Source organism: Lepidochelys kempii, chromosome 26 (genome assembly GCF_965140265.1).
Source record: "Lepidochelys kempii isolate rLepKem1 chromosome 26, rLepKem1.hap2, whole genome shotgun sequence".
Lineage (NCBI taxonomy): Eukaryota > Metazoa > Chordata > Testudines > Cheloniidae > Lepidochelys > Lepidochelys kempii.
In genome coordinates, this window is record NC_133281.1 from 5,128,308 (window position 1) to 5,153,395 (window position 25,088).

At 48.3% G+C, this 25,088-nt stretch overlaps 1 protein-coding gene across 3 annotated transcripts in view; it reads right to left on the reverse strand.

Annotated features, from left to right (window-relative positions):
* Positions 1-2,132: 2,132 nt before the first annotated feature.
* Positions 2,133-25,088, reverse strand: part of GFRA2 (GDNF family receptor alpha 2) — a 98,002-nt gene continuing 75,046 nt past the window's right edge. For 2 of the 3 annotated variants that reach the window (XM_073325055.1, XM_073325052.1), the window contains 5 exons: positions 23,269-23,378; positions 21,667-21,807; positions 15,546-15,721; positions 5,331-5,384; positions 2,133-3,609 (listed from right to left, as the gene is read on the reverse strand). In XM_073325055.1, coding sequence (XP_073181156.1) covers positions 3,481-3,609; positions 5,331-5,384; positions 15,546-15,721; positions 21,667-21,807; positions 23,269-23,378 — 610 coding nt within the window. In that variant the 3' untranslated portion in view covers positions 2,133-3,480. The remainder of the gene's footprint in view (positions 3,610-5,330; positions 5,385-15,545; positions 15,722-21,666; positions 21,808-23,268; positions 23,379-25,088) is intronic. The other variant, XM_073325054.1, reaches the window with a different exon arrangement.

Genomic DNA, 25,088 nt, shown 5'->3' on the forward strand with positions numbered 1-25,088 from the left:
ACTCCAAGGCCACCGACAAGCTGACCTGCGGTGAAATTCCTTCCTGACCCTGAATCTGGTGATCAGTTGGACTCTGAGCCTGTGAGCTAGAATCAGCCAGCAAAGCACCTGAGAAAGAGAATCTCAGTACCACCTCAGAGCACCACTCCACCCCATCCATCCAGTGTCCAGTCCCATCTATGTGTACAAGAGATCCCCTGTCTTAACGGCAACTTTGCTTACAAGAAAGCTTGATCAGTTGAGCCTCCCTTGGCCCATAAGGAGTTATGGAAAGCAGGAGTGCAGCCCAAATTGGTCTCAGAGGATGTACAACATGGTGATGAAAAGAAGACTGTAGAATTGTGATTGTGCAGGACTCCAATTCCTGCAGGAGGCTGAGGACTTGTGGCTAAACAACAGGGCATCTGGTGTTCAGTGCAGGCTCTGAGAGGGCTTATTTCACCGCTCTTCACAAAACTCCTCCCCTGGCAAATTTCAAGTAGCCTTGGGGACAACCTTGGGGATTCTCCTCTTTGAGGGCCTTTGTCGAATGTGTCCGTGCCGAGGGTGGGGGCTTGCATGTGTGTGGCAGGATTCGGGGAAGATTTCTGTGATTTTCTGCCCCACTCCATTGAATCACACAGTTCTGTGTTTCATAAGGAAGGAGCTATTTCCCCTCCAGTGAAGGGGGCCCACTTCTGCGGAGTAAAGAGCACACATGGCCATAGCAGGGCTCTTCCTCCCATAATGCAACTCTCTCATTCTGCAGGGAGCCTTCTCTCTCAGAGCTGTAAGGTAGCAGGGGGAGGCCCAAAGCAGAAGGAGGTTCAGTCTTGCCTCACCCTGCAAACTCCAAGGGAATCTGATAAACAGGGCACAGATCTGGCTTTGGAAAAAACCTCAGATCTGATCAACTGTGTTACGCAAGCCCCAAACCATGCTTCATTCTGCCGAATCTGTATCACACAGCTCCACTGAGTCAAGCCCAGCAGTTGAAGAGAGCAGGCACCGAGCTCTCTCCCTAAGACAGGCACTGCTGAGGGTAATGTTAATGCCATTAGTAAAAGGTGTTGTTTCCAGAGCACGCTAGGGATCCTTCATGTACAGCAAATAAGTAGGCAGGTGTGCGAGTAGCTCATCATCCCCAGTGGGAAACACCTGAAGCTACTCACACAGGCATTGAGAAGCATCTCTAAACAGTAAACACAAAGAGATGCAGGGAGAGGAGCTTGACGGATATACAAGCCAATTGTGCAGGAGTAGTTCTACAGGGGAGGTCCACAAGGAAAGCCCAGACCCCTCCAAACAACGAATCCTGATGGGGAACCTCGAGGAGTGGGGTGAGATTCCAGAATGGATGGGCCAGTATAGCTGAAGGTTATAGGAAAGGATGGGGCAGCATTTAGGCGACAGGACTCAGGAGACCTGGATTCACTTCCCTGCTCTGTCACAGATAACCTGACGAAGTCACTGGGGGCCAGATTTTTAAAGGTGTTTAGGTGCCTATGGATGCAGCTAGCACCTACTCAGTGGGAGTTGGGCACCTTTGAAAATCCCATGAGGCGCCTAGCTGCTTCATTCAAGGCCTAGATCTCTTTAAAAATCTGGCCCTAGGTACCTAACAGCCTTAGGAGCCCATGTCTCATTTGCAGAAGGGACTCGGGCACTTTGGAGCCTAACCACATTGAAAGCCAATAGAACTAAGGCTCTCGGTACCTCAGTCAGGTTTGAACATGAGACAGACTCCTGAGTCACTTAGATGTGTTTGAAAATCTCCCCCTTAGCCTCTCTGGGCCTCAGTTCCCAGGGACAACAGCAGTGCCCGGCCTTATAGGGGTGTGGTGAGAATAAATGCATAGACTCTGTGAGGTGCACAGACACTGTGGTAATGGGGCCATATAAGTACCTAAAATAGAGAGATTACCTGATCTCACATGGAACATAAGATACCTGACTACCCAGTGTGGACAAATGCCTTCTCCCAGCCCAGTCATCCCTCTGCTTCCCCAGTTTCCATGGACTGGGTCAAAAATGACCGTTTAGAAGCCACACACTTTGACTGCTGCTGCACTTGGCGGGGGCACTGTCCATGCCAGCACGAGGACATCAACAGAGCAGCAGGGACCAGGCGCTTTGAACTAAACAGGACGCCATTTGCTTCCTATGATGTTTATTTTAGCCATTGGTTAAACTTATTGGTCGCTCTCCTGTTCCCAAAGCCCTATCAGTGGCTGGGAGAATTAAGGTTTTGTTTTTGTTCTTGGTTTTATTTTATTTTTTCCATTATAGACATTATTAAAAAAAATAAATTTTACAATAATACATTTTGTTGTTGTTGTTGGTTGATCATTTTAAAAAAAGGAAAGAAAGGAATTACAAAAAAAAGCCACACAGTATATGTATATGGTTATGTATATACATACATATATGTTGATATAGGTGGTCTCTATATACATACACTATATATGTATATATAAAACAAAAGAAAACGGAAAGAGAATAACATACAGAGGCCCCCCCCCATCCATGGATGGCCTCTCCTGTCCAACCCAAACCCAACAGGATAAAGGAAAAGATCCCCATCGAAAGAGCAATTTGGAAACATCGAGACAACCTTTTAACGGTGGAGGTTTTTGTCTTTGATTTTAAAATTTTCACCAATCCCAGGAAAGGAAAAGATTTAAAGAGACGCCCACCCCACCTTGGAACTGGCAAAAGAATCCCCGGGGTTCCGAGCAGCCTGCATCCTGATCCAGTGTTTGCCCATCCAGTCAGGGATGCAGCCTCAAAGGGGAGATTGGGGTCCGCATGTGAAACGTTCATTGTTCCCCCACACACACACCTTCCCCACCGTGGTTTGAGTGGGGGGACGTAAAACACTAGCATGTGGATTTCCCAGGATACAGAATACCAGACTTCATCTGGGGTGGGAATTAAACATACAGAATTCTCAAGCAGCAAAGAGAAACTGAACATGGGAAGGAAAAAAAGTTTCTGTCCTTCGCTCCATCCTCCCACCAGCCTCCTGCAAACAGCTATAGTGATCCTGGCACTGCCAGAGTCCATCCAGGAAGTGGCAGGTCATTCTCTGTCCCTTGGCCTTCACCAAAGCTTCAGTAGGTCACTGCCTGTTCCCCCTAGTTCTGTTCACAGCTTTGGATCCATTGTTTGTGTGTGCACACGTGTAAGTTTGTTGTGAGTCTCAGGCTCTTGCTTCAGAAAGGAAAAAAAACATAAGTACCTATAAAAGAAAATGATCAAAGTTCATCCGCTGGGATGCATGTCCACGCAGAGGTCGGTGCTCCCAGGGCCGGCGTTAACTCTATTCTTGCACATTAAGTGTCTGACACAAGGATTCTCTTTTATTTAATTTCTCAAAAGCAGAAACCCTGGGAGAAAACAAGTTGAGAGAGAGAGAATTCTTGCAAGAGTTTTTGGGTGTGTGTGCGCGCGAGTGTGGGTTTAGTTGGTATTTCCTTCACAATGCGGTTCCTCTCTCCTTTATAACGCCAGTTTCACAAGAAGGAATGGGAGACCAGAGAGGATACCCCTGGCTGAATGTCGGCTGCCAGATGCCTTCTGGTCCACAAAAGTCTTCTGGTCTGGCATAATGTCTGTGGTCAGCAGTGTCTGTGAGCAGAGGAATGGAAAACAGGAGTTTAGTACAGTGGCAGAGCTCTGTGTTTGCATAAGGGAAAGCATCTGATCTTATCTTGGAATAATGTATCTGCTGTAATAAACACTGTTTCTACCTGCTCATAGATTTTAAGACCAGGAGGGACCAATACATCTTCTAGTTTGACTCCTGCATAACTCAGGCCAGAGAATAACAGCCAGTTATCTCTGTACTGTGCCCAGTAACTTGTGTCTGTCTACAGCATATCTTCCAGCAAGGGATCCAATATTGACTTGAAGACATCAAGAGATGGGTAATCTACCACTTCCCTTGGTAGCTTGTTTCAGTGGCTTTTTCCCTCAGCGTTGAAAAATCATGCTACCAACTCTAGCCAGATCTGGTTGGCTACTAGGGTAGGGTGGGGATCTTTGGGAAACAGCTTTTGTTTTCCTTCTGAATTTGGGAAGGGATTTAAAGAAATCAAAGAGCTTGCATTTTTCTCAGATATCGGAATTTTTTTTCCACATTTTTGATTATTTTCAAAACTGAATTTTTCATTTCAAAATTTTGATTTTTTTTTGAAAATGTCAAGCCTGCTCTGTCATTTGTTAAAAAAACAGGTGAATTTTTTGTGTGTGAAAATTTCATCCAAAATCTCCCCTTTTTAGGTATTTAAAAATGTCGTCAACATTTCAAGAGCTGAAGAAAAAAAACATCATGTCAACCAGCTCCTCACAAAGCTGCCGGGTCACAGCTGTGCCAAGCCAACTCTGCTACAGCAGATGTAAACAGAACACTTTGAGTCTCAGTCGTTATGGTGCCAGTATGAACACACCTAGCTGAACAGTAATGCTATGCCTCCCACTATCCTACGGTGCACCAGTGGCCTTGTGAAATCTCCCAGAATGCACTGCATATGGAAGCTGAGCTGAGTACTGTGGGAGAGATACCCAGAGGGCATTGCAAATGAATTGCTTTAGTGCGGATGAGAAGCAAACCTTCAAGGGGTCCTTAAACCGATTCAGCCTGGCTAATGTGGACATACTAAACGGTTTGTGCTTAATCCAGCTGAATAGAAATGGTTCCGTTCTCTCGTGGAGACAAGGCCTAAGATGCTAAGCACTCTCTGGCAAGATGATTGGCCCCTTCAACTTCCCATTGCTTCATTGCCTGGACAACGCCTAGATTCCAAGGTGACAGGGGCTATAGATAGGTCTACACAGCAAATAAGCACCAGTGGCTGGCCTGGGTCAGCTGACTTGGGCTCGCAGGCTGTAAAATTGCAGCGTAGACACTCAGGCTCAGGCTGGAGCCCTATAGGAACACTTAAGATTGAACACATAGAACATTGCAGAATCGGGCCGTAATTAGGGTTAGCACATATTCTAGAGCCAGCAAAACACAACAGGGGTGAGTAGGTGTTAGGGATACACACATACAGTACCACTGAGATGTGGAAACGGAGTAGGAACAGGCTCATGGGATTTTAAAAGCCTGGCTTTTTTCTTTAATTCCTTAAAGGGTAGCCCTGTAGATACAGCAGTTGAAGACCAGCTCAGCTTAGAGAAACCTTACAGTCCCAGTAGATATGCTGAGCCTCATTTGTAACTGAATCTGGCTCCATCTCTTGCCTCTATTGGCATGTATGCATGGCACAAAGCACCCCTATGCTCACACTTCCATGCTCTCCAGCCTGCCCCTTTCTCTCTTCCCAGGAGATGCCCCTGACACATACCTCCGAGAAGCAGAGACTGTGCTCTTTGGATTTGTTTAGCTTCGGTCCATGTTCCTGTGGAGGAGAGAGAACAAGCCAGGAGGTCTTGCCAAATGTCTTAGGGTTTCATGCAACCTGAAATCAGACCTGGTAGCCAACTATCATTACCCCCATTTTATAGATGGGGAAACAGAGGCAGAAAGAGCTAAAGTGACTTGCCCAGGATCACACATGAAGTTTGTGGCAGAGGGGAACAGAGCGCAGGAGCCCTAACTCCCAGCCACCTTCTCTAGCCACTATATTACATTCCTTCACGGAGCTGGGAACAGAACCCAGGAGTCCTGACTCCCAGGCACTTGCTTTAAGTAATAGGCCATCCATGCTGCATCGTGGACAGACTGTGCTTGGTCAGAGATTAACACCCGTAACAGCCATGGAACATCACTGGTCACTCCTCACAGTCTGCGACAGACTAAAGGGGGTGCAAGGAAGCATCTTTGTCGGGCAATTCCAGACCAGGCTTCCTCCTTCCTGTCACTTCTCTTTAATCTCCAAAAAAAGCAGTAAGATCTACCTCCGGTGTTACGTTGTGGATGAGACAAATCATTCCCTTTAGCTGGTAAGAAAGGAATGTGCTGGCTGTTCCGTGCCCTCGGTTCTAAAGGCCTGACTCATTCCACCAGCCCTGCTCAAACACGCTCTCCCTCCGGAGCACACTAAGCCCAATTTCATGGGAGCTGAACTTTTGTCATTTTCCACTGTCCTTGCAGAGCCGGCCTGCAAGGGCATCCCAAACTGTTTTTATTCTGATCACAGGCCTGCAATTACCAGGCTTCCACATTTGCATGGGGCATTTGAAGGCAGTTCAGAGTGTGTGTCTGGTATTGAAACATTAAGTCTCTCGGTGTGCTCTGCGTACGCTGGGGCTGCCAGAAAAGCTTTGAGAAGGAGAGAAGAAAGAAAATTCTCATCCCTCACTCCCTGGGCTGCTTAGCCTCTCTGCTGGACTCCTGCCTAGATCTGGGCAGATAGTGCAAACAAAATAAATCTGCAAATATCCATTCAACTTCTGCAAACTCCGATTGACTACATTCACATCTCTTGTGTTCCTTGTCTGAAAGTCTTCCAGCAGATGAATCCAGATATCATTCTTATTTTTATATGGCAATACTGCTCGCAGGCCCCACCCAGGTTGGCGGCCCCACTGCGTTCAGTGCCATACAAACATATAGCAAGAGACAGTCCCTGCTCTGAGGAACTCACGGCACAAACACTCACAATGTAAAATTTCACATGCAGGATACGTCCACACTGCAATTAAAAACCTGTGCCTGGCCTGTGCCAGCTGACAGGTTTGCAAGACTCAGGCTATGGGTCTGTTTAATTGCAGTGTAGATGTCCAGGCTCGGGATGGGGCTCGGGCTCTAGGACCCTGCAAGGTGGGAGGGTCACAGAGCTCAGCTGCAGCCCACGCTGAATCATCTACACCTCAATTAAACAGACCCCCACACCAAGCCCTGCAAGCCCGAGTCAGCTGGCACAGGCCAGCCGTGGGTCTAATTGCAGTGTAGACATAACCTTTGAGAGGAAATTCTGAATCTGCATCAGGATGGGCTTGTTATCTAAGGCCCTGTCTTCCCAGCAGTGTTATCTTGAGGTATAACTCAAGTGTTTCCCCTAAACCAATTTCCTTCCACACACACGCATCTCTAGCTTAAGATAAGTAGTGCTTTCAACTGAGGCTAGCTGGCTTGTTGGGTAGGGGCCGGAGGTCAAGCACGGCAGATGCAGTGGGGATACGGCGACTCTGTGCAACTCGAGCGTTGTTTGCTGTGCGACCACTCGCACGCGAGAGGCGTTAACTCAAGTGTCAATAACTCACGCTAACCCTGCTGTGAAGACAAACCTGGAAAGCTTGCCTTCACTGGAATGCCAGGTTGTGTTAGAACACATCCTTGACGAGTTATGTTAACTGACATGCTGTCAAACACGACTTTGCTGGGACTGTTGCTTTGAGCATTGCGTTGTAGGCAAACCCTTTTGGATCTATATATAGGCTCAACCCCTGGCATGGTATTAAACACGGAGGCCCCTGTGGACCGTGACACAAGATGTGATTTTTAACATTGTGTTGGTTAACGGGACTCCTGATGGCTGTGTTCTAACATCACCTACATTTCTAGGGAAGACAAGCCCCACATCAGAATCCAGCCAGGGAGCAGAAGCAGTTCAATGTAGCTTAGGCAGCAAATGGCGCTTGTTGCGTGCTGCAGCGGAGGGACCGTGGGGATGTGGAAACAGTCCTCAGAAGAGTTCAGAGTCTGTATCAGGTGGAAAGAAAAGGAGTACTTGTGGCACCTTAGAGACTAACCAATTTATTTGAGCATGAGCTTTCGTGAGCTATAGCTCACTTCATCGGATGCATACTGTGGAAACTGCAGAAGACATTATATATACACAGAGACCATGAAACAATACCTCCTCCCACCCCACTCTCCTGCTGGTAATAGCTTATCCAAAGTGACCACTCTCTTTACAATGTGTATGATAATCAAGGTGGGCCATTTCCAGCACAAATCCAGGTTTTCTCACCCCTCCCCAAACCACATACACACAAACTCACTCTCCTGCTGGTAATAGCTTATCCAAAGTGACCACTTTCCCTACAATGTGCATGATAATCAAGGTGGGCCATTTCCAGCACAAATCCAGGTTTTCTCACCCTCCCACCCCCATACACACACAAACTCACTCTCCTGCTGGTAATAGCTCATCCAAACTGACCACTCTCCTTACAATGTGTATGATAATCAAGGTGGGCCATTTCCAGCATAAATCCAAGTTTAATTAGAACATTGGGGGGGGTGGGGGGGAATAGGAAAAAACAAGGGGAAATAGGCTACCTTGCATAATGACTTAGCCACTCCCAGTCTCTATTTAAGCCTAAATTAATAGTATCCAATTTGCAAATGAATTCCAATTCAGCAGTTTCTCGCTGGAGTCTGGATTTGAAGTTTTTTGTTGTAAGATAGCGACCTTCATTTCTGTAATTGCGTGACCAGAGAGATTGAAGTGTTCTCCGACTGGTTTATGAATGTTATAATTCTTGACATCTGATTTGTGTCCATTTATTCTTTTACGTAGAGACTGTCCAGTTTGACCAATGTACACGGCAGAGGGGCATTGCTGGCACATGATGGCATATATCACATTGGTGGATGTGCAGGTGAACGAGCCTCTGATAGTGTGGCTGATGTTATTAGGCCCTGTGATGGTGTCCCCTGAATAGATATGTGGGCACAGTTGGCAACAGGCTTTGTTGCAAGGATAGGTTCCTGGGTTAGTGGTTCTGTTGTGTGGTATGTGGTTGTTGGTGAGTATTTGCTTCAGGTTGGGGGGCTGTCTGTAGGCAAGGACTGGCCTGTCTCCCAAGATTTGTGAGAGTGTTGGGTCATCCTTCAGGATAGGTTGTAGATCCTTAATAATGCGTTGGAGGGGTTTTAGTTGGGGGCTGAAGGTGACGGCTAGTGGCGTTCTGTTATTTTCTTTGTTAGGCCTGTCCTGTAGTATCCCCGATAATGTCACGGCTAACCTGGTGGCAGAACTTTGTGACTTTGTCCTTACCCATAACTAGTTTACATTTGGGGACAATGTATACCTTCAGATCAGCGGCACTGCTATGGGTACCCGCATGGCCCCACAGTATGCCAACATTTTTATGGCTGACTTAGAACAACGCTTCCTCAGCTCTCGTCCTCTAACGCCCCTACTCTACTTGCACTATATTGATGACATCTTCATCATCTGGACCCATGGAAAAGAAGCCCTTGAGGAATTCCACCATGATTTCAACAATTTCCATCCCACCATCAACCTCAGCCTGGTCCAGTCCACACAAGAGATCCACTTCCTGGACACTACAGTGCTAATAAACAATGGTCACATAAACACCACCCTATACTGGAAACCTACTGACCGCTATTCCTACCTACATGTCTCCAGCTTTCACCCTGACCACACCACATGATCCATCGTCTACAGCCAAGCTCTGCGATACAACCACATTTGCTCCAACCCCTCAGACAGAGACAAACACCTACAAGATCTCTATCAAGCATTCTTACAACTACAATACCCACCTGCGGAAGTGAAGAAACAGATTGATAGAGCCAGAAGAGTTCCCAGAAGTCACTTGCTACAGGACAGGTCTAACAAAGAAAATAACAGAACGCCACTAGCCGTCACCTTCAGCCCCCAACTAAAACCCCTCCAACGCATTATTAAGGATCTACAACCTATCCTGAAGGATGACCCAACACTCTCACAAATCTTGGGAGACAGGCCAGTCCTTGCCTACAGACAGCCCCCCAACCTGAAGCAAATACTCACCAACAACCACATACCACACAACAGAACCACTAACCCAGGAACCTATCCTTGCAACAAAGCCCGTTGCCAACTGTGCCCACATATCTATTCAGGGGACACCATCACAGGGCCTAATAACATCAGCCACACTATCAGAGGCTCGTTCACCTGCACATCCACCAATGTGATATATGCCATCATGTGCCAGCAATGCCCCTCTGCCGTGTACATTGGTCAAACTGGACAGTCTCTATGTAAAAGAATAAATGGACACAAATCAGATGTCAAGAATTATAACATTCATAAACCAGTCGGAGAACACTTCAATCTCTCTGGTCACACAATTACAGAAATGAAGGTCGCTATTTTACAACAAAAAAACTTCAAATCCAGACTCCAGCGAGAAACTGCTGAATTGGAATTCATTTGCAAATTGGATACTATTAATTTAGGCTTAAATAGAGACTGGGAGTGGCTAAGTCATTATGCAAGGTAGCCTATTTCCCCTTGTTTTTTCCTATCCCCCCCTCCCCCCAGACGTTCTGGTTAAACTTGGATTTATGCTGGAAATGGCCCACCTTGATTATCATACACATTGTAAGGAGAGTGGTCAGTTTGGATGAGCTATTACCAGCAGGAGAGTGAGTTTGTGTGTGGGGGTGGGGGGGATGAGAAGACCTGGATTTGTGCTGGAAATGGCCCACCTTGATTATCATGCACATTGTAGGGAGAAAGAAAAGGAGTACTTGTGGCACCTTAGAGACTAACCAATTTATTTGAGCATGAGCTTTCGTGAGCTACTGTAGCTCACGAAAGCTCATGCTCAAATAAATTGGTTAGTCTCTAAGGTGCCACAAGTACTCCTTTTCTTTTTGCGAATACAGACTAACACGGCTGTTACTCTGAAACCTGTCATTGTAGGGAGAGTGGTCACTTTGGATAAGCTATTACCAGCAGGAGAGTGAGTTTGTGTGTATGTGGTTGGGGGGGGGGGGTGAGAAAACCTGGATTTGTGCTGGAAATGGCCCACCTTGATTATCATACACATTGTAAAGAGAGTGGTCACTTTGGATGGGCTATTAGCAGCAGGAGAGTGAGTTTGTGTGTGGGGGGGGGGCAGAGGGTGAGAAAACCTGGATTTGTGCTGGAAATGGCCCAACTTGATTATCATACACATTGTAAGGAGAGTGATCACTTTAGATAAGCTATTACCAGCAGGAGAGTGGGGTGGGAGGAGGTATTGTTTCATGGTCTCTGTGTATATAATGTCTTCTGCAGTTTCCACAGTATGCATCCGATGAAGTGAGCTGTAGCTCACGAAAGCTTATGCTCAAATAAATTGGTTAGTCTCTAAGGTGCCACAAGTCCTCCTTTTCTTTTTGCGAATACAGACTAACACGGCTGTTACTCTGAAACCTCTATCAGGTGGGTTGCCCCTACAGACAATTTTGTGACTTGTCTCCCACCAGTAACAGCCATATGGGCCAGCACAAGCATAGACAAGGGCAAGCTGGGGTTTGCATGAACTGAGCTAGCTGGAGGTGATTTCACTTACAAGTTTCCAGGGCTTCTGAGGGCTGAGCTAAAAACTGGAGCACAAGTGCCGAGGGGCCACAGCCGCTGCTTGTGCTGCATTTGGGTTTGGCAGCGGGGCAGCTACTCCGACTTCGGGCCATCAGGGCTACTCCGGAGTGTACACGAGCCTAAATATCCTTTCAGTGTGTGTCAGTCTGAAAGGGGCTGTGGGTTTTGCCCCATTCCAACCACTGGTTCTAAGCCAGCGGACTGGCCAGTCATACCCAAGCCATGCTCTCCCATGAAACCCTTGTGAGAGAGAGCTGAGAAAGGTAAGCTGAGGGAGGGGAATAAGTCTCTGAAAGGAGCAGGTACAGTTCAAGAACAAAAGCACTAACAAGAGGCTCTCCCAGTCTCGCTGCAATAGGGCTTTTAGTGCCGGAGATGGCCATAAAAGCACTGAAGTCTCTCTCTGTGAAGTGAGATGGGGCCATTAGACTTATCTCTTCCTTTCATCCTTTTGCGGTTCCAACAGTTAAAGGGGAAATGGGTAGACTCAGGAAAGTGAGATTTACAGTGTCTGAGAGAGTTGCTGGGGCACGGGATTTTCATTCACACTTCAGAGCCCACAGTGCACCTGGGGAGGCCACAGATGCACAACGGTCAAGGGCACGCACACACACAAATACACACGTGGACACACACATGGGGCTATTGCTGCTCTTCCAAGAAAAACATTTACGGAAGTTCAAAAAATACAAGCTAACTTTTTCTTTTCATTTTCTTGCCCAACGTCAGATAGTGAGTCAGAAGCAGACCGAGACGTGAATCCCAGGAGTGTTTTCTAGTCCCCTGGCTCTCACCGACAGAGCACACCCTTAATTCTTGACAAAGGGGTACAAACTGAAAAGCTAAGTGCATAGTTCTCTTCTCAGCGGCCCTGGTGTAAATGTGAGTAACCCCACTAAGGTCAATGTTGGTGTCACTGCACTGGGCTTAGTTCTTCTCTCACTTGCATTAGTGTAAATCTGCAGTAGCTCTGGTGAGGTCAATGGAGTCACACCAGTGCACATAATAGGAGACCGGGCCGGCTCCAGGCCCCAGCGTTCCAAGCAGGTGCGTGGGGCACCGGTTAGAAAGGAGCAGCAGTGTTTCCGCCGCTGCGGCAATTTGGCGGCAGCTTCTCCCTTTTGCTGTCCACGGCAGTTTTTTTCACTGCTTGGGGCGGCAAAAACTAGCTGGCCTGATAGGAGAATTAGGCCTAATGACATTAATGGAGATACTCCTGATTTACACTATTCCTGATGTACCCAGTGGATCAGTGCTCACTCGGGGTCAGATTCTGATCTCACACAAGTGTACATCAGGAGCAACTCCACTGACTTTCATGGAGTTATTCCTGATTTACAAAGGAGCGACTGAGCCTGATTTTTGAGTAAATCCAGTGTCACACCACTGAAATCAGTGGAGTAACACAGGCCAAGTCCTCTGTTGGTATATTTGGGGCAGCTTGGCTAAAGCCAATGGAGCTGTGCCTGTTTTCACAAGTAGAGAACACAACCCTCCTCATTGTATAGAGAATCAGAATCAGGCCCTGTGTGTTACTCAGGTATCACTCCTATTAGAGTTGAGCTAATAATGGGTGTTTTGGTTCTCTGGCAATTCTGAAAAAATCAGGGAAAAATTGTTCCAGGGCAAACCGAAAATGACTTTTTTTAAAAAAAATGTCAGCATGTCGAAAACCAAAAAGAAATAAATAAATGTCAGGTCGAATTAAATGTTTTGTCTTGACAAAATCACAATGTTTGGGGTTCTGGACCATTTTGAAATATCTGGAGGCTTTTTCCAATAAAATTACAGGACATTTCAAAGCACAAAGTTGTTCTTAACACACCCCACCCCCCAAAAAAAATCGAAACATTTTGTTTCATAAAATGTCAAAATGAAACATTTTGATTTTTTCCGATTTTTTAAGGTGTTTTTCAACCAAAAACTTGGTTGGATCTGACTCCAATTCCCAACCAAATCTGCATTCCTCACTGAACAAGAGTTATGGCGAAAATATTTTACCCAGCTCTCTTCCCACTGAGTTCTCCTTGAGTAGCAACTGAGCTCAGGGTCTGACCTAGTGGAGTTCACTGGGTTTACTACAAGCAAAACTAGTCCACTAGTAATTGACTCGAGCAATATACCGCCACAGCACCACCACCAGCCCTTCCGTCATCGGGTGGCAAATGGAGCAGAAGATGCAGTAACGCTGATAACAGCGTTGTTTTTCCCTTTCTTCCCACTTAGAAGGAGAACAATTCTGCCAAGCGTGTCTCACAATGAAAACTGAACCGAGTGCCCACCAAGGCAGCGGCGGGGCCCTGATGTGCCGCAATTCTAGCATGAAATTGAGCTGCTGATTGTCTCACAGATTGGTAACTAGAAAACATAAGATGTAATTACTCAAGCATGCCGGATCTAATTAGAGGCTGCCCAAGGGTGACATTGCTGCCTTCACATGTGCTCGACAGCCTGAAGGAGAAGACGAGACTTACTTTGTTTCTGCAGAGGTGGATGGAGAATCATCCTCCAGTTGGGACTGTGAGTAGGAGATGCCCGTCTATCTAGCTAGCTCTTTGGGGCAGGGACTGTGTCTTTCTATGTGTTTGTACACTTCCTAGAGCAGATCAGGGCCTCTGGGCATTACCATCTGATAAACATTAAAAGACGGGGGGCCTGCAGAGCGATTCCATTATCTCTCTGTACATCACCCCAATAGGTGTGGTAGCTTGATGCTTCCCCTGCCTTCAGCAATGCAGCTTCAGGTGCAGGGATGAGGGGAGCAGTAATTTCCATATGGGTCTGAGGCTTCATCTAGACTAGGATTGAAGGTTATTGGACTGAGTTAGCTATCTCGATTCCAACACCTTCTAAAACTCTAGACCAGATGAGGTAAATTGTACTAAAGCACGTGCTAAACTAGCTGAGTTAAAGCCTTGCTATAGTGCAACTTGCCTTGTCTTCACTAGAGTTTTAGAAAGCATTGTTTCGAGCTAGCTAACAACACATCTTTCAGTCCTAGGTATAGCTATACTAGAATCATTGGGCAGAGTAGACCTACTCGAGCTGGCTTTAAACTAGCGAGCTCAAGTACCTGAATAGTGCAGCAGCACCCAAGTTGGACAAGTCCACCTGGGTGGGTAGCCCCTGCTGAAGCACATGCTGCTGCCATTTCACTGCTCTCAGTACCCGAGTCAGCTAGATTAAAGCTAGCCCAGGTGTGTCTCCACAAACTGCAATCACACCCCGTGACCACCGTGTAAACAGATCACTCCTCTAGGCAAAGCTGTGAAGGAGAATGCCAAATGGGCGTGGCCAGCTCCTGCTGCAGGATGAGAATAATTCCCAAGCAACTGGAAGTCTGCAGGGCCAGAGGAATTTGAGGAGGCCAAGGATGGAGCCGTGAACTGTGGTTTGAGGTTTAAATTCTAAGACCCTTACCAGCCCATCTGGGTTTGTTGTTGCTTCTGGATTCGATTCAAAAGCAGAAGGGACCTTATTTTCCAGTTCTGGTTCCTGTTTGATTATGGCTGAAATCTCAGGAGGGCAGCTCAGAAGGTAAATCCCACAAAATCAGCTATAGTCCTAAGAGATTAGCTATTTGGGGTCAACATCTTAACAGAACCACTTGCCAAGGTTTCAGTGCCCTGGAATCTGAGGACTGGCCCTGATTCAGCCTCTGACATAACCTTAATCTTGATCCAGATCCAACCACCTCCTCCCCAGCCCATCACCAGCAGGATTACATAGCAGTGTATGCACAAAGGAGCGTACATGCGTGCCGTATATCCATGGACTGAGGGGCACTTTCAGCTCCCAGTGCTCAAGACTAGCCTGTGTGTAAAGCCAACCTGGGCAAAAACTGGTAGCCAGTGGGCCACTGCATGGGAAAGCATTAGCCTATGAGATATCCAGCCCAAGCAAGAGAAGGCTAAAAGAAATCAAACCATCTTATACACATAACAGTGAGCACAGCACTGGGACTGTTCAGGAGCCCTGGGGGATTCTGGGTAATAGACATGTATCGGGGTGGGCAGAGCCCAGGGAGATTCTGGGTAACAGAGAATACAGTACTGGGCAGGGGTCAAGAGGATTTTGGGTAACAGAGAATTTGGCGCTGTAATAACTCAAGAGGTACACTTGCAAACAGCAGCCTTCAATAGACAACCCTCACTTTCCAAGGCTGTAGGCTAAGCCCCGGCAGGCACATCGATGTGTGGAAGGCTTTGGCCAAGGTAGGTCCATGCATCCAATTAACATGCATCTTCTGTAAAGAGGGAGCAGGGGCTGGAGCTGAGGTCCTACCTGAACAGAGGTGCAAGTTGTGATCACACTTGTGTCATAGATGGTGTTGCTGTCATTGATGTCATCTGGCAACGCAGGGCTCTTTTCTGTCTCAGGTGGCAGGGTGACAGGCAGTGAGGGGTTTTTGGGGGACAGGTTGACATCCGTACCATTGCCGAAGGCCTGAATGGCATTTCCTGCGAGTAGGAAGAGAGACAGTGAAACCACATCCCCAAAGCCCTATCAGCTTCTATGCAGACAACTCACAGGGCACACAACAATAAATACTGAACATGCTGTGCTTCCCCATGGATCTGAAAACACTTTACAAACATAGGAATGGATTAACGCTCACAAACTCCCCCTCCTCATGAAACAGGTCAGCATAATCACCATTTTATAGATGGGGAAACTGAGGCACACAGAGGGGCTGCAGCTTGCCCGAGGCCACACAGCAAGCGGGTGGTAGAGCCCAGCTCAGAGGCCATGGTGGACGTGACATCCAATCACTATACAGCATTACTTCCTTAGACTGGGAATGGAACCCAGGAGTCCTGACTCCCAGGCCACTGTGCTAATCACTAGACCATAATCCCTTCCCAAGGCAAGGAGTAGAACCCAGGAGTCCTGACAGTCAATTCCCTGCTCTAACCACTAGAAATATTGCTTGCTGTGTTTTAGGGTTGCTCCCAGCTGGTTGTATCAAGCTTCATGGTCATCAGGGATCGGGGCCAGAAACTGACTTAGATAATGACTGAGAGGCAGCCAGTACCACCTCATGCCCAGACTCTCACACCAGCAGACTGTGAGAGGAGACAGTTGCTGGGGCTCTGTTGGACCAGCCGGACAGCCTCTTCCTCGGGAAGGGGTCTGCTTGCTTCGAGGCAGCTGCAGAAGCAAAAGCCCTCAAGCTTTAGTTGCACACATCCCACTTTGAGAAGCATGCCATGGCAGAGAAAGCCAGGAGCCCCTAGCTGGCAGTGGGATGCCAGGGCCGGGGGTGGGAGTGAGCTGGCATCAAACAATGTGGGCAAGTTATTTCTCTTCCTGTCAGGCTGTCATCACTCATTCATATGCTTCTTTCTTCCTGGCCTCGCACCTTCTCTCTCTCTCACACACGCTGTCTATCCACCTATTCTTCCAATTCCCTGCTCCTCTCTCCCGCTTCTAATTCCAGCCCTCCTTCCTGCCCAGACCTCATTGCTCTGGGGCCTGTTGCTTTGAGGTTCTGCTTCATTAGTTCTGACACAGCCCCTGCAGATCAAAGTGTTTTCCTCTCCTTAACCCCTTCTCCCCCCCAGCCCCAAGCCCGTTTCTCAACTATCACTAAATCCCACCACAGAGGGGATATGTCTTACGAACTCTCATCTTCAGCAGGGACCCCACCCTCTCCCTGAGCCCACGGAAGGGGGTTGAGGGCAGCAGTGCTGGAACTCGGGGTGTTGCCCACACCCCTTGGCTTGAAGCAGTAATAACAAACACCAAACGCATGGTTTCCATCATCAGCACCACCACCCCTGATCAAGGGGACTCTGTGTCGAGCATTTACACTTCCCACGGATCCCCCAGGACGGCCCTGGAGTCCTCCCCACTCCAGCCCGTTGCTGTGCAGAGGTTGCCAAGTGGCTCTCCCATGCAGAAGATCGGGCTGGCAGCAGTTCTGCTGGTCCAACAGTAGCTCCTCCTTCCCCGTCTCTGTCTCTCACACACACGCACACGAGGCCCGAGCCTGTTTCAAGGTGGCAGCTTGGGGCAATTCTACCCAACGGTGCAAGCAAAGCTTCCAAAGGGGGTCGGCAGGGGAAGGGGCAACTAGGCCCCGTGCCCAGCGCAGAGATAAATGCTCAGGTGCACTGCCTCCAGCCCCGCTCCCCCCCTGCGGCGCCATCACAGAGCATATGGCAAATGCTGACGGAAGTGGCACCAATTACGTCTTTTCCGTTGAGCCCCCGATTCCTCTCCAGGTCTGCATGCAGGAGAGACATCTCGGGGGTGCGGCGGCAGCGTTTAGGGAAGACAGAGAAAAGGAGAGAGCGATGGGATGGGAGTGATTGGAAAGCAGAACTAAAAATACCGTCTGGTAGAGGATCTTCCACCTCCACCCTCTCCCTATCTTCCTTCCCCATCACCTCCCATCCTCCTCTACTTCCTTCTCATCCTTCATCCCTCTCTGCCCCTTGCTACACTCACCCTCATCCCCCAATTTCAGCATCCCTGCTCCCTTCACTAGGCTTCTCTTCCCGCCCATAGGCATTCTCATCGGCCCTAGATGCACCATGGGCAAAGCACACCAGAGGCAAAGGTTTCCAGCTCCCCCAGACAGGGACAATGCACAGGAGCCAGAAAGCTGGAAGAGATCAGCTGCCAACCACATGGTTCAAAGCCACTGAGTTCAAGGTGCTGCCCTTCCCCCCGACACACCTTAATCTTTCCTCTCTCCACCTTCTGCGCCCTGAGACCCTATTGCTCATTGCAAAGGAAAAAGAAATACCAAATGAGCAAGGGGGTAGAAGAGTTAGGTAGCATTGCCAGGGTATATGGTTTGATTGTGAGTTTCATGATAGTCTGTGTTTTACTTAGAACCCAGGATCTAATGTAAGTGACTGCATGAGAATCTCAGTTCTTTTGAAACGAAAGCTAAGATTCCAACCTTCCTGGTGTGACAATCACTAGTCAGCCCATCAAGATACATATAACATTTATAAAGTTAGTGTAGTAGTCTTTGAATATTCCATGTATCTACAGCATCTGTCACACCTGGTTACAGAGAAAAGCTTAAAAACATGACCCAAGTGTTCCTTAAAGGTTCAGAAACTAGAAGGCAAAGAAAAAAAAAGCCCCAAAGTTGTGGGAGTATGGGGGTTAATCTTATGCATATTAAACTTATTTCATTATATTGCGGCCCTGACTCGGGGGTTGGGGTTGGCAGTACTGATAATAGGAGAAATTGAGAAGAGCTGAGGAACTCGGAGTTCACAAACCTGGAAGGAATTATACTTGGAGTGGAGACAGGGATTGGGGCTTAAGGACACAGGGTACAGGAAGGCTAGCAAGTTAAAGAAGTATGGACTGGATGAACAGACTATAAAGTGAATAGAAAGCTGGCGAGATCATCGGGCTCAATGGGTATTGATCAACAGCTCAATGTCTAGCTGGCAGCCGGTATCAAGTGGAGTGCCCCAGGGGTTGGTCCTGGGGCCCATTTTGTTCAACATCTTCATTAATGATTTGGATAATGGGATGGATTGCACCCTCAGCAAGTTTGTGGATGACACTAAGCTGGGGGGAGAGGTAGATATCCTGGAGGGTAGGGATAGAGTCCAGAGTGATCTAGACAAATTGGAGGATTGGGCCAAAATAAATCTGATGAGGTTCAACAAGGACAAGTGCAGAGTCCTGCACTCAGGATGGAAGAATCCCATGCATTGCTACAGGCTGGGGACTGACTGGCTAAGCAGCAGTTCTACAGAAAAGGACCTGGGGGTTACAGTGGATGAGAAGCTGGATATGAGTCAACAGTGTGCCCTTGTAGACAAGAAGGCTAAGGGCATATTGGGCTGTATTGGTAGGAGCATTGCCAGCAGATCGAGGGAAGTGATTATTCCCCTCTATTCAGCACTAGTGATGCCATATCTGGAGTATTGTGCCCAGTTTTGGGCCCCCCACCATAGAAAGGATGTGGACAAATTGGAAAGAGTCCAGTGGAGGGCAACAAAAATTATTAGGGGTCTGTGGCACATGATTTATGAGGCAAGGCTGAGGGAACTGGGCTTATTTAGTCTGCAGAAGAGAAAAGTGAGGGAGGATTTGATAACAGCCTTCAACTACCTGAAGTGGGGTTCCACAGAGGATGGAGCTAGGCTGTTCTCAGTGGTGGCAGATGACAGAACAAGGAGCAATGGTCTCAAGTTGCAGTGGGGGAGGTCTAGGTTGGATATTAGGAAAAACTATTTCCCTAGTCGGGTGGTGAAGTACTGGAATGGGTTACCTAGGGAGGTGGTGGAATCTCCATCCTTAGAGGTTTTTAAGGCACGGCTTGACAAAGCCCTGACTGGGATGATTTAGTTGGGGTTGGTCCTGCTTTGAGCAAGGGGTTGGACCAGATGACCTCCTGAGGTCTCTTCCAATCCTAATCTTCTATGATTGTATGTAGGTGGAAACAGACCTGAGTCTATCTAGCATATCAATGGCATGTTGCAACTGCAGTGACTTAACTGAGCTACATGATGAGGTGGGGAACGGGTGTTGGTGGGACAAGGCAATAACACATTTGTTACCTACCTCTGGACTCCAACATCTCTAGCACTCACAAGTGAAATGAGCTTTGGCAGATCTCAGTCTAAACCCTGGCAGCCATTGAGCCATACAACAAAACGGACACACACTTTTGATGGGACTGGTAAGCTCTCCGGAGAACCTGGAGTCTGGAACAGTGGAGGATGAAGCCAGTCCAAAAGTCCCATGCGTCACACATCTCACACAATGAGATTTGGCAGCTCTGTTGTGCCTGCCTCCGTAGCTTGTAAAATGCCATGCCACTCTCAAACGTGACATAGCAAGTGTCATTCACTTTGTGGGTTGGCTGTGGTGTCACCGACCACTAGGCCACACTCTGGTCCCGGGGCTAGGAAGCCTGACACCCAGCATTCCAGTGCTGCCTCACAAAAAGTACTATAACCCGCTGATGAAGTGTGTCTCCCTGTATGGGCTAGTCCATGTAGAGAATAACAGCCTGCTTAGCGCAACAGCTCGTCTTAGATGGCTGAGGTGTATGCTGTGGCACTAAAGGCCCTGGGTTCAAATCCTGATAACTCATGTGGGGAAAAACAGCATGTAATGGTATAATTAAACACTGGGTCCTAATGAACATGCATAAGGGGGCTGTTTATCTGTTTATTTATCTGTTTATCTGTTTATTTATCTGCCCAATACCTTTCATCAGCATGAAATCCTCATGATATTTTAAAGGAGAAGTTAAAGAGTAAATGCAAACTATCGGTGAATATGCCCATTTGCATAGTATGTCCTACATGGGGCTGTACAAAGTGTGGCAACTGTGCAAATCTGGATGGACTGGTACAGCTGCATAGGGTGAGCAGGCAGGAATAGCAGGAGGGTGGGGTCTGTAGGCCAGGATTATGGGGCAGTGGAAACATTGGAGTGGGGTGGGGAATGGGGCCCCATTACTGGAATAACAGGTGGTGCGCTAATGGTCAAGAGTGAGGGGAACTGGCGGAGCTGCATTTGGGGAATCCAGAACTGGAAAAACAGGGGTGCTGCTAGTCAGGTTTGAGGTGCATTAATAATAATTATTATTATATTATTTCTTTATTTACTATTATAGAGTACCAAGGGAACCAGGGCTCCTACTTCCTTCTCTACAGTGCCTCCTGGTATTGTCCTGTCTCCTTCCTTCTCTACAGTGCCTCCTAGTGTGCTAGGCTAATCCTGCAGGGCAGGGCTAAACTGCAATGGCAGAATAATCCAGGCCTGCTTGCACCCTGTTGTTATCCCCAAAACAGATGAAATTAGCTTGGCCATTAAGCAGGGATGGGAATGCTGTTAGCACTAAGGCGAGAGAGCTTGACGGTAACATTTTCAGATGATTAAATTGAATAACAACTAATTAAATGGATACCATTATAATAAGTAACGGAGAGAATGACGCTCCCGGAGCTCAGCACACCAGAGCCTCCTTCATCAAAGGGACCTTGTCAATAGCAATCTGGAAGGTTGTAACGTTTCCCAAAACTCCACAGAAAGCAAGCCCAAGCCAGAAGGAATGTCCTACATCTCCTTCCTGTTCAGAGACATGGAGCAGGAGCTCTGACAAGGTCTCGTGGAGAGGCCAGAATAGCTAGGAGGTTACAGACACCTGCAGCACCACTGCTGAAAGAAGCGTGCAATACAGACGTTGTCAGCTCCCACCAACACAAAAATGAGTGCTTCTGCAGCATAGCATACAGCACTCCTTGGAGTCTTTTGCATCAGTACTCTTAGACTGCTTCCCACAGCTTCTCCTGCTGGGAGAGGCTGGGACTGGAATAGCTGGGAGCTCCCCCACAGCCAGAGCTCCTGCCCTGCTCCCTGGGCAAGGCCAAAGCCCTTGCAGACAAACGAAGAGTGAAGAGCGGTGCCTTACGGAGACATGGATTTTCCGTGAAGTCTCTCAGGAACTTCTCACACTCCTCCTCCATGTTGCCACTCCCTCTGCAGGAGCACCAGGGTGACACCGTGATGCTGGCGATGCTCGAGTCAATGTAGTTGGGCGTCATATCAAACCCTGCTCAGGAGGAAGGAAAGGGAAAGGGAATCAGGGGCCAGTAGAGCAAAGTCTGACGGAGAGAAACAGCTCTGCACTCCCTCCTGCCCTGACAGCCTCCCCTCACAGCAGGGTGGGCTTTGCACCAGCTTGGCTCTCGTCTTCCATGCCCAGTGGATTCCCCATGATCCAGGCAGATCTAAAGGGAACTGAAGATGGCCCATTCTGGCCCCCAGCTCTCCTCAACCCAAATGGCTCTGAGAGACCCCCACTACCAGGGACTCTCCCTCCAGCAGCTCACTCAGGAACCAGCTCAGGGTCAGATCCACAGGAGAAAAGGGGAAGTAGGTAACTCAGTGGGAGATGAAGGGAGGGTAACAATTTGGTGGTGGGCGAAAGGCTCCGTGTCCCATAACTAGCCCCTGGTATTGTCCTGTCTAAGCAGACACATGGCTCTTGGTCCCTCTGAGCTGGCCTGGTCCCCTGCTCCTTCCTTCTCTCTGTGGGAATCTCGTCTGACTCAGACATGCTGCTTGCCTGCTGAACCTGCCCCTGTGTCCCTCTTCAGGCCCAATGAGCAGAGCTGCCCTGACAGCTTCACACGGGGACCGGGCCCACCCATCATCCCCTCTCCGTTCCTGGTGTCAGGATGCCTTTAAGTCCTGGTGTCAGGATCATAACAACACTTCCCGGCTGGCCTCTGCGGCCCCTGCAACACTGCGCGTTAATTGTGGGGCGGGAGAGGCGCTCCGGGTCAGAGCGAAGCCGAGCAAAGCGAAACCCTGGACTGAAGAGTGAAACTGAGTTGGAGTGACAAGGTGGCCGGATTTGCTATCCCTGAAACTCACAGCTCTCTCTCCTGCAACCTGCACCCTAGGATCTAACCTACTGCCAAAGACCGAGGGAGCACCCCTCTGGGGACAGGCCAATCGGCATGGGCTGAGCATGGCAAACACCTCTGCCACCTTCAGTTGTTTTCTCCCAGTTGCGCCTCTAGAACCGGATTTGTCTCCAGTAATAATACATCCTCCTTTAGCAACAGAGCTTGCTGTACATAGCAAGGCCAGCATCGCTGTCCCCCGTTAACAGAAGGAACCTCGAGACTTACCCAAGCCCACGCAGTAGGTAGAGCAAGGAATAGAGCCCAGCTCTCCAACCTGGGCCTATCTGCTGGGCCACAGCACCTCCATAACCCCACCCCGCAGCCAATGCACAATTGGGTTTGGCGCCTTTGCTCTTGTGAGCAAAGTGGAAGGCTCCTGTGGATACAAGTGGTTGTTCTTGCTGGCTGCAGCAGCTTTGCTAAACTTCCAACATCTGCATCCACTACCATCCCTCCAATACGCCCCAGCACTAACTTATTCTGTCTCTAAAGTGTCAAGTCCCCCAAGCCACAATCCATAAACCAGTCCCCCCAAACCCAGACACTGATTGAGAAAGGCAACCCCACTGTGCTCTGCATGATGAACAAGACAGACTCACCTATCATCCCTGCGTAGGCGCCCAGACACGCCTGGTAATTATCCCCAGGGCAGCTGGTAAGTGACTGGAAAGAGACTTGACAATTTGTGTGAAAATCTGCCAGTCTCGACCTGATTACAAAACACAAGAGAGAGAACAGGGTTTGGTTGGTTTGTCTGGTTTTTTTTTTCTCCCTCAGAACTAGTAAATTCAGTGGTTTTAAAGCAGAGAGAAAAAGAGGTGAGGAGAAAGTATTAGAGAAGAGAGCTACAGGAGAATAATGGCTAGGATCTGCCAGCAATATTTTCATGTATATGATCTCATTCTGTCATCGATCACACTCATGCAGCATTTACCATGGTATATCAACCATGGCTCAACACCATTCAGGGAGATGGTGTTACTGCATCACCGTAACAGGGCATTTATGTGATTGGGAGACAGATTTGAGTGCAAACACGCACAAATACGTTGACACATGGTGACTTACATCAACCTAACTTTGTAGAGTAGACCAGGGTAGGTTTTGAACATAGCTCACACCCAGAACATGAGGATGCTCTGAGGATCAATTGCCCCCCCACCCCCTTAGACGGGCCAACTTGTGTGAAAAGCACCAGCAGACTCAAGTGAGAGGTTTCTGTGCATGGATGGGACTCTGATTAGGGGCAACACTTGTGTAGAACTCGAGTTAACTTTGCACTAAAGACACAAGCCCTCAGAAGCAAGAATCAGAATGCACAGAAACCACGAAGGGGACAGGGTGGGCTGAGGTCCCAGGCCTGCCCCTCAAGAACGAGCAGGTTCCCAGATCTCTTTGCTGATTACGGCCATGCTGATCACCGCAACCTTACAAAATTCCACTCCTCACAGGGAGTAAGATTTCCTGAAGGGCAAATGAGCTATTTATAGGGGTTGGGTTGTTTGGGGGGTGGGGAGTGTTGTTTTTCAGGATCATGCCAAAGGTTGGGTGAGTAGATTCAAAGCCTGGGCTAGTACATTTCCATTGGGCTTTTGTAAGGCTGGATTTACAGTGAGGAAATGATATGGCTATACACATATGGAGAGAAAATCAGAGTGCCTAACCCAAGCAGACCCATGCAAATTTCATATAGCTTCTCATAGGAACATAACAATTGCCATAGCAGATCAGACCTGGCTCTGACAGTGGCCAGCATCAGCTGTTTCAGAGGAAGCAGCGAGAAACCCCAGTGGACAATTAAGGAATAATCTGCACACAGGGGAAGATTCTTCCTGATCCTCATCAGGTAGTGGCTGGTTTGTGCCCTGAAGCAGGAGGATTTATATCCCTCAGCTACTCAGCAGCTCACTGGGGACAGAATGAGACAAAGCCCTTCTTTTTACACACACCCACATTGGGAAACCAAAAGGGAAATATTTCACCTTGTTTCCCCATTGTTGTTTTAAACAGGCTCTCACAAACCCAGGGAAACCCAGGCACAAAGGCCACCACTTCCCCTGCCAGTAAGAGATGCTGGTTTGGAGCAGGAAGGTCTGGGGAAAAGATTCTATGAAACATCAGTGACCCATTCTCTCCTGCCCGGCACCCAGCCACTGTACTATGCACTGCGCACACAGCAAAAACCAGGAGAATTCACATCAGGCCTCTTGCAACCTTGCTCGCAAGGAGAGACACAGATCAAAGCTCTCCTTCATGGCCTACTTTTTCTGCAGCTCACTTGGCAGCTGTCCTTGGGGTCTCCCTTCCCTGCTGCTCCTAGGGATGGATGACACACTGCCCTAAGGCCCACTGAAGTCAGCGAGAGCCTGGCATGCTTTCCCTGACAATTGACGGGGTAGGGATTTCTGAGCTGTTTACA